This window comes from Melanotaenia boesemani, chromosome 18, assembly GCF_017639745.1.
Source record: "Melanotaenia boesemani isolate fMelBoe1 chromosome 18, fMelBoe1.pri, whole genome shotgun sequence".
Lineage (NCBI taxonomy): Eukaryota > Metazoa > Chordata > Actinopteri > Atheriniformes > Melanotaeniidae > Melanotaenia > Melanotaenia boesemani.
In genome coordinates, this window is record NC_055699.1 from 27,525,692 (window position 1) to 27,542,589 (window position 16,898).

The 16,898-nt window shown below is 41.8% G+C and overlaps 1 protein-coding gene across 1 annotated transcript; it reads left to right on the forward strand.

Annotated features, from left to right (window-relative positions):
- The first annotated feature begins 7,659 nt into the window (after positions 1 to 7,659).
- Positions 7,660 to 16,610, forward strand: LOC121629054 (leukocyte elastase inhibitor-like). Its single transcript, XM_041968561.1, has 9 exons — positions 7,660 to 7,795; positions 8,389 to 8,570; positions 11,848 to 11,988; positions 12,170 to 12,287; positions 12,404 to 12,546; positions 13,604 to 13,681; positions 15,460 to 15,549; positions 15,639 to 15,819; positions 15,950 to 16,610. Exons 2-9 carry the CDS (start codon positions 8,394 to 8,396, stop codon positions 16,174 to 16,176), a joined length of 1,155 nt encoding a protein of 384 aa, XP_041824495.1. The 5' UTR covers positions 7,660 to 7,795; positions 8,389 to 8,393; the 3' UTR covers positions 16,177 to 16,610.
- Positions 16,611 to 16,898: the final 288 nt, after the last annotated feature.

The following is a 16,898-nucleotide window of genomic DNA, read 5'->3' on the forward strand; positions in this document are numbered from 1 at the left end:
TTCTGGATCAGTATTATGGCAGTATTATGTAAGGGGTGTGGCTTCTTTGGGACATTCTACAAGTCATGAAACAGCTCAGTCTCCCATTTGTGCTTTAGGTCCATAAACTGACCATCATGACAGAACAATCTGGCCGACAATGGACCCAGCAGAACAGAACCAAGACCGAAGGACATTTTTTATGGAGTCACCACCCAAGGTCATTTACTTGAACAAGACTCATAAATGTTACAAACTCTTGGACAGAATCAGCAGGAAGTCTGGAATAAAATGGCTGACAGGATGTCAGCCCTGGTTAATGTCGGTTGTCAGTCTTCTGCTTCCACAACAATTATTCTGGGGAGTTGTGGAAATGTAGGCTTTTTTTGTTGCAATATTTTATGGCTTCTAAATAGAAACCATTAACTTTCTCTTCAGACTGGGCCAAGATTTTGTACGTTGTTGGATTGTTGAATGAAAGAGCTCTTGCCTGAGCAGAAGCTAAACTTGAAAGCCGCCCTCTGGGGACTTTTTCTTTTATTGAATTTGTGAATGAGATGAAGCATTTTGACAATCCTGTGACAGTACAAGATGCAGCCAAAAGACTTCTCTCCATTCATCAGGGACGTTTGAGTGTAGCAAAGTTGTCTGTGGAGTTCAGGGGCCTCATTTCTAAAGCTGGCATATGTACAAAAACTGGCGTATGCCAATTCTAGTCAAGTTTTGGGATTTCTAAAAACAAAACTTGGCAGGAGTATGTTCCTAACGCCACGGCTACTCTGACCCTGCCGTACGCACAAAATCTGGAAAAACGGGAACCTGTGACACCAACAGTACACAATAAAATCAAAGAGGGGATGTGAAGTGTGAGACATTTGTGCACAATCACGTATTACCTTTCACACCACATGTTAGATATTAAAGTTATTTATAAAAATGAATAAAGAGGCACATTCTACATTAATGCTCCTAAGTGTGCACACTCACAAAAAAACAAAACAAAATTAATTGGATTTATAAGAGAAAGGGAGATGTTGATAAGAACCTCAACCAGTAAAACATGTTATGCCGCCGCGAAATTAAACTTCCATGTTATAAAATCCATTCAGGCTAAATGATAAGGTGGACAGTCTGCTGCCAACATGTACCAGAGATTAATAATAATCACAATTAAAATAACATAGTTGCTGTGGAAAGGTGCTTGTCAGTCAGCTACAATTTCCCCACCTGTAGCTGTTCATAAAATTGATGGTTGTACATAAAAAGACACTTTAATGCATAAAGATGTACAACGGCTTATCTGTCACTGCTGGACAATATGGTGCAGAGAGTGGATTTTCAGAGACCAGCAAGACTTACTGCATGGCTCATGAACCAGTTCCAACTGCCGTGTACTATGCTCTTGGACTTCTGCGATGCTCTTGGACTTCTGCGATGCTCTTGGACCTGTGTGATGGTCTTAGACCTCTGTGATAGTCTTGGACCTTTGTGATGCTTTGGACCCTGTGTTAGAGAGACCACCAAGGGGAACCAGGCCATGCCAGCAGGAACCTAGCCGTGTCAGTCCCTCTGCAGGTGCCAACTGGGTTTTCTGGCAATTGGCACCTTCCAGAGGGACCTGACTGACAGGTCGGGGATACCACAGCCAACCTTGATGCCAGACATGTTAGACTGCATCATTGGTTTGTCCCAATGTTACATTAACTTTCCTACACTGGTGGAAAACAGGCAAACAAAGCAACTTCTGGTTTCCCTGATGGAATTGCTGCTGATGATGCACTAACGTTGCAATAAGAGCACCAGGTCAGAATAAAATGATAAACCAATAAATAAATAAAATAAAATAATCCCAGAGGGAAATTGCAAAGTGGAAATTAAATCTACTCTCATTAACCATAGCATTTTCATTCTTTAAAAGTCCAAATCATATGTGATTCAACACATGGCTCACCAATGTTGTGGCTCATCGGCATGGGTCCACAATAACTGAGGTGACTCTTCATCTGCAGGAACTGCTCCGTATTCCAAAACGAGGCTTCAGGCGGCCAATAAAAGTAACAGAACCGCACTTTGTTATGGTGTCTGCAGACGTCTTTCCGAAGAAATCGTCCCAACATGTAGCAGTCAGTAAAAGAACATGAGTTAAGTAGCTTCAGTCATTCATTCTAAGATCCAGCAGTGTGGGACGCAGACTGGAGGTCTGGAAGTGATGCAATGCTTAGGAAACACGTAGAGGTGGAGTTTTCATTTTCCACAAAGCTTTTTTAGTGTTGTCCCAGTTTACATACAGACGGTCTTTATCTCCTGCAGCTCCTTGTCCACCTGGTTAATAACGTTGATCGTGTCCCTCTGCACCTGCAGGACTTTCCTCTGAGGACACAGCTGCTGCGGTGCTGGGTGGAATCTCTGGCCTCACTCTGTCCAACCACAGCTGCAGCACTGCCCACCCAGCTGGAACACCCAGGAACTAGAAATAAATTATTTAATACTAAATAAACTGCTACCAAACTCAGATGTATCTGACCATGTTCATTTTTTAAATGAAAACAAAGCCTCTCTGGCATGTCTTCCCTCTGACACAGCATTAACAGCATCTGCCACCTGCTGCCCTCCTCTGCCTTTCTGACTAGGGTGAAACAATGAACACTACACGCACTAAACAGACACCATCTTGCTGACGTAGCGGAAGGGGAGGGACTTTCGACCAGCTTTCCAGAGCTGAATAATGGTGGCCAACAACTCAGCGGTACTGATGCAGGCAGAGCTTATTTTGTGCAGATATAAGTATGAAGTTATTCAATCATAATTGTAATGCAAATTTCTGCATGCTACCTATCTGTCCTACAACCTTTTAGCCGGTTTCAAGGACATAGATATGCTATAAGTGTTAGAAATTATGAATGCTACAGGTTCTGAATGTTCATCATTGTTGAACCTCCAGATTAAGCATTGCGGTGTCAATGGCATAAACAAAATGGTCCTTACTCTGAAAACTGATTCAAAAACAATGGCAGTTAGAGAACCGGCCTGTTTCAGTGGTACCACTGAGTAAGCTGTAGCTGATTGTACATCACTTTAGATAACAGTTTGCAAAGTATTCATAAAGCATATAAACATAAATAATGTTTGCTTTCATATGAACTGCCAATGTGTGTTCACTGTAGGTCGCTGTGGCCATCAAACTACCGAGCCAACAGTGGCACTGAGGCATTTATGTGGCAGTACCGTCTGGGTCCAGGATGCTGCTGTGGAGAAGAGGTGGAGGCAAGAGAGAAATATTTCAATAAAATGTTTCAATAAAAAAGTTTTCTGCATCCTTGTGTTTTAGCCTCCTTACTTCATTTCATATTTTAGACCATGATTTGTAAGTATGATCGGTTTCCTGTTGCCAGACATAAACTGTATCAGTGTAAACACCAGTGAGAACAGATATATATGAGGTAAAGTACTTTAATGTAGTGATGTCTACATATTTAAAAGCTGTTTTACTAGTGTTTTAAATTGCACTTTATGCTAATAGGTATGTGGGAGACATGCAGAGACACATTTTGTGCTGATGGTGCTTTCTATACTTGTCAACTGAGGTAAACTACACAGTGTAGGCCTCGGTACTTTGTTACACAAACAAGGTCTTTTAAAGGCATTTAATAGCATAAAATACGATGACATGCAAACACATATGTGAACGTTATTTTGGATTTGGAAGAACTTATTTGGACAAACTGTCCCTGAAAAGGTATTAACGGAGCAGCACTGCCATTAGGCAACATGTAGGAGGGACATATACCTTAAAATAAATAAGCTGAATTCTAACTGATGTTCAGCCCATCGAAGGAGGATCCTGCGTTGGCATTGGATGTGCCGTAATTTACAGGTGGGGTTAAGTAAGGAGTAAACAAAAAGAAGTAAAATCAAGAGCTGGAAATTCATTCTGTAAATTAAAGCGGGCAGAAGAATTGCCGTCAAATGCTGGAACATCACTACTGGTAAATACAAAATGTCAGTGTTCCATTTTGGTCAGCGCTTACGCACGATAGTGCGGACTACAGAAAGTAGTGCTTAGTGAACACTACGCACTGCACTGCAGTGCACTCACGTAAGTGTGCTGATTGAGACACACTCCATATGTTTTATTTATAACCTTGCTGGGCCCCCTTTGTCATAACTCTGGGCCCCTCCTGGGGAGCCCACCCCCTAGTTTGGGAACCACTGCTGTATGGACAAATAAAACAGGTTGAACTGGTTCTGGCCAGAACACCTTGATTTTTCTGACTTCACCAGAGCCAAGTTTTTATTTATTTGTTTGTTTGTTCATTTGTTTTATTTAATTTTAGTTTATTATTACTTTATTTATTTTCTTATTTTAGAAAAGTTTTAAAAGTCATGAATAAAAAAAGCACAGATAAAAACTGAACAGCCGCTGACCCTGACAGGAAGAAGTCTCTGATTACGGCTTCTTTCTCATCACTCCTTCCTTAATCCTTCCCAGAAGTCTCTGTTTGTTTCTCTGCTCTTAGCATATAGCTTACAGGGAATTACAGGCTATGCAAGGATCACTTAGTGCAAGGATTTTACTAATTAGGATGATTGTGAGTGTTTATATACATTTGGACACGTGCTGTAAATCAAGTAAACAGCAGAGAGTTTTGTAAAGATCAGTACATATATATATATAGATATATATATATCTATATATATATATATATATAGATATATATATATATAGTGATAAAGCAATATAAAAGTGTTTCCCCTAGGTCTTTTAGGCTTTTGGTTGGTGCGGCCACAGGCATCATTGACAGCTGATTCACGTCTGCCATCTAGTGGTAAAAAATGGTAACAGGTTTTAAAATTGTATTGTTCCCTTACTGGAGAAATGGGCTGGTATTTGTTGCAGTTTGGGAATTTTGGCACTTAGAAGGTTAAATCCATGCTACAGGGTTAAATCCATGCTACATGCTTTTTTGTTGGGTCGTTTTTGCATTGCATCGTGTACCACATATCGGGCTCCTTCATATATGGAGGACTTTTTCTACACTTAAAGACTGAGCTATAATTCTGTCTCCATAATGCTGCAGTGTGATCTGCCATCAGCAGTGGAAGAAAGAAAACACAATCTAGGGCCCTCACCTATTCCCAAAAATTTCTGATATTATTACACATCAGTGTTTTTATTGTTTCTTAGTATTTATGTGTTTTAGGATGCGTCCATGTGTTGTATTGTTAAGGCTTGTGTTTCGTATGTTTTGTCTGTTTAAATGTTGACAGTGCACTTTGAGCTCTTTGCAACTGAACTGAACTTGTGCCAAGGCCCAGAGTCTAAATATGATACAGAGCTACACTCCAACCTCATCCTGCTCCCTTTAAACATAAGGAAACTTTATTGTCATGGCAGTTACCACAACAAAATGATTTCTGGCTTCATCACAAGAAGCAGCATGCTGCATAGACTGAAATTCAAACAGTTAAAACCAATAAAAACCCTGAAATCACAAGTTATTAAACCTTATAAGACAACCTCTGGCAGAATTCTGCTCAGCTTGGCCTGAAGGCCAGTGATGGATCTTCTGAGGAGACTTCAGCATATTCAGACTGAGCTGTTTTAATGCTCGGTGGAAGACTGAGTCCAGCAAAAATTCGGTCTAGTTTTCAGCCGCTGTCTCAGGATGTCTAACATCATCTGGTTTGCCAACCTTGTTGCCCTACTTGGGACATGAACAGACAGTTATGAGCTCATATTTGAACCAGCTGCAGGTGATGGATGACGGCCTGGCCCAGACTGTAGTTTAAAGAACTGCAGTAGTCCAAAGCCTCGATGCTCCCGATCAGGCTGCCAGACAAAGCTTAACTTTACTGAGGCAGCGTAGCTGGTAAAAGCCCAGTTTGACCCCTGAGCTGATCAGCAGATCCAGCTTGAAGGAATCATCTATGAACACACCCAGATTTCTGGCTGCTTGCTGGTGGTGGTGACTCAACGGCTCTAGAACAGACAAATCTTTTTATGCCTCAGCATCAGTTTTCTACCTTTCAAGCATTCTTTGTTCAGTATGTTTTGGAGTTTTGTTTTGTTTTTTTAATAAATGAAAAGGTGTGTGTGTGTATATATAAAAGTATTCCCAAAAACTGGATTCATTAAATTCTAGTTTAAAATAGCGATAATTATTATTATTATTTTATAAATATAAACACACCTGAAGCACTGAATTAATTATTCAGTGAGTTCTGCAGGTGAAACCTAGTTTTTGTTGAGGTTGTCTTCTTACTGAGGCAGGTTTATGATGGTGAGTTAATGATTTAATAACTGACTTTACCATTAAATTGCTGCAGAAACTAGATCTAAGAAAACCTCCTGAACTCAGGTACATCTTCAGTCTACATCAGAGTTTATAACTGCCTCATTTATATGGATCTTCAGACCCATCGTAATAACTCCAGGTTTCTAACCTGTTCTGAGTCCACTGAACAACCTTTAACACATAAAACATAAAACAAAGAAATATGAGGTTACTTAATGTGAAACGAAGGGGTTTTAGTTTATTTCTGATTGATGGATCTGCTGACCGGCGTTACAGGTGGAGCAGGTCCATCAGGTCCACCAGAACAGGAAGGCTCACCACTTCCTGTTCAATATTAATTAACCTTCTTCTGCATCATTCTTCTGTACAGATGAAGAGATTTACTCCAAGGACTGAAACCAGAGAGGAAGATAAACGTAGACGGTGAAATATGGAAAACTGGGCTGTTCAGATGCAGAGCTCCAGTGGTTCTCTTTAATTAACTGAACATTAACTATATGCACATTTCATCCTTTTGTCAGATCAACAACCTGCAGGGAGAAAACACAAAAACTGTTTATTTCTGTCTGAGTAGACGAGAAACGCCAGCAAGTTTCTGAACAAACATGTTTTTTTTTCAGTTTGGGAACTCAGAAGAGACTCCAGAGTTAAGAGAAAAAACATTCAGTCAAATCAACTGAAACCAGATTTTTATTCTGGACTCTGCCATCCATCCACCCACCCATCCACCCATCCACCTATCCATCTGTCTTCTGACAAACCAACCTTCAGACGCTGGATTCTCTGTGTTCAGATTCAAACATTTCTTCTTCTTTACAGCTTTTCATTCAGCTCTGAGTCATTATGAACAAACATGGGAGCAGCTCTGCAACAAGGGTGTGTTCTCTGTGACACACATGACCAGCCCTTCAAGGTGTGGAAATTTCTGAGTCAGCCGGTTTTCCACATCGTTGTTCTCATTTTTTTCAGAACTTCACAGAAATTATGACAAATCGTCCAAAAAGGATTTTTTAATTTACCCATTAAAAACCTGCATCAGATTTAATCCAAAGATTTAACATTGACATGTTTTAGCTTTAAAAATAACTAGTTTTAAATATAATTAAAAATCAATTAAGTGTTTAATCAATCTAATGTTATTTATTTGTTTAATTATGTGAAACTATATTTCATAGTCTTCAGGCAGGAAGAGCCGTCGTCTACAGCCGTTTGGGAGGTTGTTGGTTCTAATGGTTTCCCTGACAGTTCAGTGTTCCAATATAATAGATAACAAACAAAAAGAATGAGTGAAAACTAACTTATTGACAGACACGTGTGTAATTTCATCATAAACGGCTGCATTCAGGAACAGGACTGCTCATCACCGTAGCGGTTTGGCTTTTTCACGTCCTCGGCTTCCGTAGAGACGTCTGAGAAGGAGGAAGTGTTTTTCTGCCTGTGAGTGTTTGGGGGCGTGTCGGTCTGTCGGAAATATAAAAAGTGAATCACAGCGTTGGAGAGCAAAGGAAGAATTTCCATCGGTGAGTAAAGGAAACTTTTTGCTCTTTTTGTTTTTCCTCTGAAAAAAATCTGAACTTTGAAGCGTTTTTAGCATAACTTTGACGCGTGTGTGTGTGCGCGCGCGCGCATGTGTGGGGTGTGGTGGTGGTGGTGGTGGTGGGGAGGGGGGATTAAAGGTGGGGTTACAGCTAAGACGCTTTTCCCTAAATATTTTAAGGGTTGCTAACTGATTCAGTAATTAAGTAAGACAAATTTGATGTAAAAATATTCGCAGCTTCTCAGCAGATCGGTTATTTCTGCATCTTTTGTGTAATTTGTTCTCAACAAGGAAACACCCTGGATGAGTCTAAGAAGGTTTAAAAGAATGTTCGGTTATGGTTCTAGTCCTTATCCTGGTTCTGATCCTGGAAGACTACCATCCTGCAGGTTTTAGATGTTTCATAACTCAGATTAAGGGTTCAAGCAGATGTGACAACAAACTGTTATGAGATCCTTTTCATTAGAAACTGTTGTGTTGGACCAGGATACATCTAAAACCTTCAGGACCAGGACCAGGACCCGACATTCCTGCGTTCATGCAGTGATAAATGTTCTGCTCATTAACCTCCTGCAGGAACGATGGCATTATTACCTCCTCTGTCCAAAGCCAATACCAGCTTCTGTCTGGATCTCCTCAAAGTTCTGGGTGATGAAGACAAGACGAAGAACATCTTCTTCTCTCCGCTCAGCATCTCGTCAGCCCTGGCAATGGTGATGTTGGGGGCCAGAGGAAATACAGCCAATCAGATGTCAGAGGTACAGGAACACCCGACTGTTCAGCTTCATCAGTTACAGCTTGAAAATGTTTTTATTTCTGGTTTGGTGTTTCTGAGACAACCACATTTACTCCCCCCAGTTTACTACTGTCCTACTCAGGCTTTCAGAGGTTTTATGTGGGTCAGCCTTCTGGGGTGTTACCATGGAAACAAGAGAAAAAACATGGAAGTGTAAGGACAATAAAGATGTGTTTACATTGGTTATCACTTTACATTTGGGACAGCCTTTGTGAGGTTTTCCACTAGATGGAGACAAGCTGGATGAACTGGACGGATCTGGATGGCCTAGTCTGGTCTGGATGAACTGGGCCCTTCTAGCATAGAACATCTGTAGAACCAGAGCCTTACAGAAGCATCTGAAGAATGTTTCTGTAAGTTTGTCCCGGTGAGGCGAGGTGGTAAGAGCTCTGATGAAATGATTAACAAAGTCACACCCAGTTAAATCAACTCAGAGGGTGTGGATAGAAAAAAAAAGGCTCCTCCCATCATCTGCTCTGGTTCTGTACTTAGAGGACTCGAGTCAGCAGTATTAATAAGTTAATGTTTTACAGCAGATATGAAAACATATTCCGTCTACTTCATGTTACCAGCAGTAGCAGATTTCAGGGGGTCGAGGACTAAATATTGATCAGATCAATGAGCTGAACTGATCCTCTCGATGGTGTTTATGAGGAGTTTCATTACAAGTGTTTGTTTAATTTGCAGAGCTTTAAGAGCTTTCCTCTGACCTCTCCTGGACTGTGAACACTTCACACCTGGTGAAGAAGCCCAACTACGGCTCTTCTTTCTCAGGAAGGTGAAGCAGACAGGACTCTCTTCTCAGCTGCTCTACAGAGCCTCCATGGAGAGCATCTTGTGTCTCAGTGTGACGGTGTAGTACGGCAGCTGCACAGCACAGGACAAGAAGAACTTAGTCCGGGTGGTGAGGACAGCTCAGGGGATTGTGGGCCGCCATCTACTAGATCTGGACTCCATCTATACTGCCCTAGTCCAGAAGAGGGCCAGACGCATTGCAGCTGACCCACCCACCCAGGCAATGCTCTGTTTGTACCGCTTCCATCAGGACACTAAAACACTAAAACCACCACCAAGATTCAGAAACAGCTTCTTCCCCAGAGCTGTGAAAGCAGTAGCCCCTCTGTAGTTCAACACTTACAACCAGAGAAGGAGATGCTCGGTATGAATGATAATTTGGTGCCGATCAGGATGGTTTCAGTTTTGGAGCTGTTGGAGGAAATTGTGCTACATACAAACCTTTATCTCCTCCAGACAGATGGTAAGCTGTGATGGGGATGACAGTGATGATGATGAGGGTGGAGTTGCAGCTGTGGCATTGACAATAGGTGTGTCCCAATTCAGGGTCTATGAGGTATGAGTGGATCCAACTAAGGGCAGTGTAGGATGTCATGGTCAACCATGCCAAACTGCGCAGATAGGTCTAGGAGGATGAGGAGGGATAGAGAACCAGCATCGGATGACATCAATAGGTTGTTTGTGACCCTTAAAAATGCTGTTTGTGTACTGTGGTCTGTGCAGAAACGGGACTGGAATTTTTTATAGAGGTTATTGAGTTTTAGGTGATTCTGAAGGTGGGTGGCAACTGCTTTCTCAAGTACTTTGGAAATAAAGATGAGATTGAAGATGGGCCTGTAATTCAAAGGACTTCTGGGACAAGGGTGTTCTTTTTGAGAAGTGGTCTAATAATGACGATAATAACATGGACTAAATGGTAACATGACCTGAAGGCTAACAGGAACCGAATGCTAACATGACTTGGATACTAGTATGACCTGAACACTAACAGGAGCTGAATGCTAATGGGAACTGACTGTTTTTGTGGACTGACCGCTAACGTGACCTAAATTGTAACATGACCTGAACACTAGCTTGACATGAATTCTAGTATGGACTGATTGCTAACATACCCTGAACTCTACATTGACCTGAACGCTACATTGACCTGAATGCTAGCATGAGCTGATTGCTAACATGGGCTGACTGGTAACATGACCAGAACGCTAACAGAGAGAGGATTTAATGAAAAGATGTAGAGAACGGTGTCTTGTGATGAAAACCAAATAGACTGGACTCCTACCAAGAATCTATAGCCCCGTTTCCACTGAGCGGTTCAGTTTACGCATGTGCTGTCCAGTATGCTTTTTTGTGTTTCCATTATAAAAGGGGCAGATGGTTTCAGATCTCAGGAACTGGTTCAGAAGCCAGTCTGATGAAGCAGATGGTTCCAGATATCAGGAACCGGACCAGAGGGCGGTCTGAAACGGCAGATGGTTCCAGATCTCAGGAACCGCTCCAGAAGCTGGTTTGAAGGAGTTCCAGATATCAGGAACCGATCTAGATGCCAGACTGAAGCAGCAGATGGTTCCAGATTCCCAGATAACAGGAACCGGTCCAGAAGCTGGTCTGAAGCTGTAGATGGTTACAGATATCAGGAACCGGTCCAGAAGCTGGTCTGAAGCTGTAGATGGTTCCAGATATCAGGAACTGGTCCAGAGGCCGTCTGACGTGGCAGATTGTTCAAAAAATCAGACACTGGTCCCGAAGCAAATCTGATGTGCAGATGGTTTCGGATATCAGGAACTGGTCCAGAAGCGGCTTTGAAGCAGCTTATGGTTCCAGATACCAGGAACTGGTCCAAAGATGAGATCTCTCTTGGATAACGTTGTAGAAGGATGTGACGTCATATCGTTTTAAGGAATCTGGAGTTGGACCTGGATCTAAACATTGGAAACAGTCAGACGTGGTCCCACATCATCTTGAACATCATCATTTGTTCTTGTTTGGTGACCTCTGCTTCCTTCTGCTGGTCATTTTGGGTTAACGGTGTTAAAATATTCTTCAAATGTTCCTATTTTCCCATGTTTTTTTTTTGTTTTTTTTTATTTAGATGGAACTCTTTTTACATTTTTTACAAATGAGTCCTTGTGATATTCGATATTTTGTCAATTTTCCTATGAATTAATGAGGAAAAAATTAAACATAACTGGTAATCAAATTATTTCCTCTTCAGATCTTTCTTGATAATCCATAAACATACTATATTGTTCTATATGTCCATTTCTTTGGTGTCTCTTGGTTCCAAGACTAATTAGTTAAAACAACCGTAATTTTGTGAGCATGTTTTAAATGAATGTGCACTAACAATGGTTACCATCACTTCATAGGTAAACTGACCACCAAACCAGTCTGTCTGCCCCCTGCTGGTTCCTCCATGTGATGCTTCTTTACTTTGTCCACAGTGCCTGAAAACACAGGTTTGTAAGGATGGTGTCCATGCCAGCTTCTCCCAGCTGCTGAGTGAGCTCAACAAGACCGATGCACCATATGCTTTGAGTGTCGCCAACCGGCTGTATGGAGAGCAGACCTACCAGTTTGTTGAGGTGTGTGCTCTGCTATTCAGCATGTTTATAAATTATCATCAATAGGTGTGGTTTTGTTGGTTACTGTTAGTCAGGACTGAATCAGACCAGCCGAGAGGACACAGCAGTCCAAGCAATCATAAAATAAAATTCTGTCTACAAAGAGGTTTGGTTGGTTAGTAAATATATTGTTTGGTTCCAGGACTTCCTGGGTCATACCAGGAAATTCTACGATGCAGAGCTGGAGTCTGTGGACTTTGTGAAGAGCTATGAAGCAGCCAGGGTCACCATCAACAACTGGGTGGAGAAACAGACACAAGGTGGATTTCACAACCTGAAAGATCTTAATCAAGACTTGGACAGGGATCATCAGTTTCTCAGACAGCATGTTTTAAATCGATCAGGAATACAAGACTGTGTAAATTTTCTTCTCCAGGTAAAATTAAGGATGTGCTGGCCCCTGAAGTGGTGAACTCCTTAACCAGACTGGTTCTGGTCAATGCCATCTACTTTAAGGGCAACTGGAACAAGCAGTTTCAGGAGAACGCCACACGAGACTCCCAATTTAGACTCAACAAGGTAAACCTGCTGAAAACTAACCCTGCAGTAAACGAAGACCAGCTAACCCTGCCATAAACTAACCCTAACTAACCCTCCAGTAACCTAGCCAGTGTTGGTAAGTTAAATTTCTACATGAACGAGTTCAAAGTTCAGTTCATTTTAAAATCACACATTTTAAATTGAACTACTTCAATTCATAGTCTATAATTCAAATTTGTTAACTAAGTTCACGGTTTTAAAAATTAACTAGTTCATAGTTCTTTTTTCCCTAATATGTTGCTGTGAGATATTACCCTCAGAATACTGGCATTTTTCTATTGTTACCACCCATTCAGTCCACTCTCATAGCCAGCTGCAGCTGGCTATCTGAGGTAGGAACCAGACTGAGGTAGGAAACAAAGGATGTACCTCAAAGTGCAAAACATTTCAAATCTTTTCATTAAGTCAATTTTTTTGTGAAAGCATTTTTTCTGACTTGTTTGTCCAAAGAAAAGTTCTAGAACTTGGGTCATAAAAGTGCAGAATTCAGCCCAAATGAGGAAGTAAAAAAACAAAGTTAAGTTATGAAAGCTGGAGTTTCCTCTTTCCTCAAAGGTTGCAGGTCTCTGACAATATACGGTAAAAGATTTTACAGCTGCGGCTAGAGATGAGGACAACAGAACTGCTGCTGCTACTGTACACCGTTATTTAGTTTTGGCTGGTGTTTTGTACTGGGGAGCAGTAGCCTACTGGTTACAGAGGTGGGCTTGTGTCTGTAGAACCTGGGTTCAAGACTGGATTTGAAGCAGCCCCTGAGCATGATCTCTAACCCCCAACTGCCCACCGAGTCCTGGTAGCCCCCTTCTCCTAGTGTAACCAATGATGGGTTAAAAGCAGAGGACTCATTTCTATAATGTATAAAGATCTCTTCTTCTAATTGTCACTGCTATACAAGATGTCCAATGACTACTGTAAGATCATTCACATTTTATTTCCAGAGGAGATCCTGTAACTCCTGAGCGTCACTGTAAACAGGTGATGTGTGGAAGATTTAATCTGGTGTAAAGTCTGTTTAATATTATCTGTTGTTTTGTAGAACGACACGAAGCCAGTGAAGATGATGCACCAGAAGTCTAAGTTTCCCCTGACCTACATCCCTGAAGCCAGCTGCCAGGTAATCTGCTTCACACATGACCAGCCAACCTGTTTCCATCACTAATTATTCCATTTAGTCGTTTTACACTTTTTAAAAAATACATTTCAGCCTGCACTGTCAAGGTCAAGTTTATTTATAACACATATTTAAACAATGCAACGTGCCCAAAGTGCTGCACAAATCTTCATTCTAATAGTATAAAACTAATAAAATAAGAATAAATGTAATGGCTGCTGTGCTGAACAAATTTGCTTTGCCAAGAGGAGCTTTATGGGTATAAGGAAACCCGTTGCTTTTATGTATGTATGCATGTATGTAAGGAGAATAATGGAGAGAAGTTAAAAGGAAAGTATAGAAAGGAAGAGGAGACAAGGATACAGTAGACAGGTTGGATTGAAGGTCGTTGCTTCTAACACCAGACAACCAACTGCTACACCTGTACGGAAACACAACAGAGAATTTTTCTACAACTTTTACTGGTAAACTAAGCTGCCAATCATCAGGAGTTCCTAAAAAAATAACCAAGACAGCAACAGCAACATGTATCACAACAACAGCCAAAGTACCAGACCACCAACACACAGGTTTAGAGTGTCTGGCAGTAAAAGGAGCGATTAAGTTCAGGATCTCAGTGCAAGTGGCCTTAAAAAAAAAACCCAGTCAGACTGTCGACACCAAAGACAGGTTTGCTCTGAGTCTGACACAAAGAAATAAAAGCAGAGGAAAACTATGAGGTCATCCCCGTGGTCCAAGGGGAGTTAAAAAAATAAGAAGGAACAGCCAGGAAGCAAAAGTTCAGAAAAAGGGACCAACTTACCGCTCCTCAGCTACGTCTCCATCAGGCATATAAAATCCAGCTGTTTAGTTGTGAAAAAGTCATTCATGATGAAAGTCTTATTTGCCAGTGATCTCACGTTAATTAAAACCAACCAGAGAGTAAAACTCAAGGTGGTAGATGGTTGGGAACAATCCATAGAGCGGAGGATACCATGCTGAATTGTGTCCCCAGGGCAAACTGGGAACGTATGCCTCCACCGGTATTCCCTGATTCACCACCACAGGGAGTTCCTTAGCATGGACAGGTCAGATCCAATGAAGGACAGGCTCCACTAGCGACTGGGACAGCGGATGTACAATCCCTTCACAGTCCCTACAAAAAACAGAGATGGGCTCTGGTTCTCACCAGGGCACCAGCTCGTTTACTGCGTCTCCTGGTGCACTTTCTCCGGTGAAGAGCGAAAGGTGTACAGTCCAGGAGCTCATGTATGGATCATCAGTATTTCCTCCTAGAATATAAAGGTCCAGATTACATTCTCCAGCAGGAAGCGATTTTATACAATAGGAATCATCTTGGAGGTCTCAGATGGTAGAAAATAATCTGCCATCCATGTTTTAAGCCGCTTAGTCCAGTTCAGGGTTGTGGAGAAGCTGGAGTCTATCCCAGCAATTAGTGGGTGTGAGGCCAGGTACACCTGGACAGGTCACCCGTCCATCACAGGACACCTGGACAGGTCATCCAACCACTTAGTCCTTAGGAGAATTTATTGTGACCAGTTGGGACTGGGACATACTTGCTGTTATCGGTCTGTGACCGTGTCATGGCTGCCACACATTCCTAGCGTTCGTTTGGCACGTAGGCTGCTCACGTTGATGATCTTTGGATGGCGGGAGGAAGCTGGAGTACCTGGAAAGAACCTGTGCATACACGGGAGAACCTGCGCATACATGGGGGAGAACACCAGTTCATGTTTTTTTCCTGAGGTTTTCTGTAACATGTGAAACTTTCTGTTTGACAGATCCTGGAGATGCCTTACAAGGGGAAGGAGCTGAGCATGCTCATCTTTTTACCCAGTGAAACTGAGGACAGTATAACAGGTCTGGAGAAGGTACGATGTGCGCACACTTGCACATGGACACACCTAACCAAACCTGAAAGACAAAGTAGTGATGAATTTTTTTGTTTGTCAATGCTCAGCTGGAGAAGGAGCTGACGTACGACAACTTTGTGGAGTGGACTCGTCCAGACATGATGGATGAAGTTGAGGTCCAGGTGGGCCTTCCTCGGTTTAAGATGGAGCAGAAATATGAAATGAAGAATGTCCTGTCTGGCATGGGTATGGTGGACGCCTTCGACATGGCAAAGAGTGACTTCTCTGGTAGGACGTATACCTGGATCATATCAGATGGATATGAAACATGAAATGGCAGCTGATGTCTTCATCAGTTCTTTCTTCACTGAATACTTATCAGATGCTTTGTGGCTTAAGACTATCTTCTGTGTGGCAGGTATGTCTCCCGTGAATGATCTGGTGCTGTCGGAAGTCATTCACAAGGCTTTCGTGGAAGTTAACGAGGAGGGAACAGAGGCTGCCGCCGCCACTGCTGCTGTCATGATGCTGCGCTGTGCTTTACGTCCAGCCATGTTCATCGCAGACCACCCATTCATCTTCTTTATTAGACATAACCCCTCTATGAGTGTTCTCTTTGCTGGCCGATACTGCTCCCCCGAGTGAGGATGCCTCCAGAGCTCCCACCCGAAAATCACACCTCTGCTTGCTGTCCTGACCTTCCATCACCAAAATGATGGTTTATCTAGCATCTTGCTTAAGATCAGGTTTTGACACTGTTTGGCCTGATGCTGCACTACTTCATATAGTTCAGTTTATCTCTTCATGTTAAAAACTCTGCCTTAATATCAAGTCTCTATCATCTAGCTGCTCAAAGATCAACCTTTTGGTTGTTCTATTTGAATACAACACTTCATTTCAGTGTTTGAACTATTGCTGAACCAAATACAGGAATATTGTGAAATCCCTGAGATGGATGAAGATGCCTTTGGAAATGAATGAAAAGTACAGATTAAGTAGAAAGAACTAGTGTATACCTGAAGGATTGCCTTTATGTATCCCTGTTTATTCACATGGAATAAAAGTTTGATTTAGAAATATTTTGCTTCTTGTTTGCTTTTATGTTTTCTAATGTGGTCAGAAGGAGGTACCTGCCATCAGGTTGTTCAGTTGTCATTTACATTTAATGTTAAAACTATTGCTGATAATCATGACGTCACACCATCTTAATCACTTCTGTGTAACAGGAAGTGGTGGTCAGTCAGTTAACTGTACAACCAGACTGTGGAGGAGATTCCTCCTGGACCACAGGCTGCAGTTTAATCAGGAACCTCATTTCTTATTCATATGACTATATTCTATTTGCAACAGTGACAGTAATAAAGACA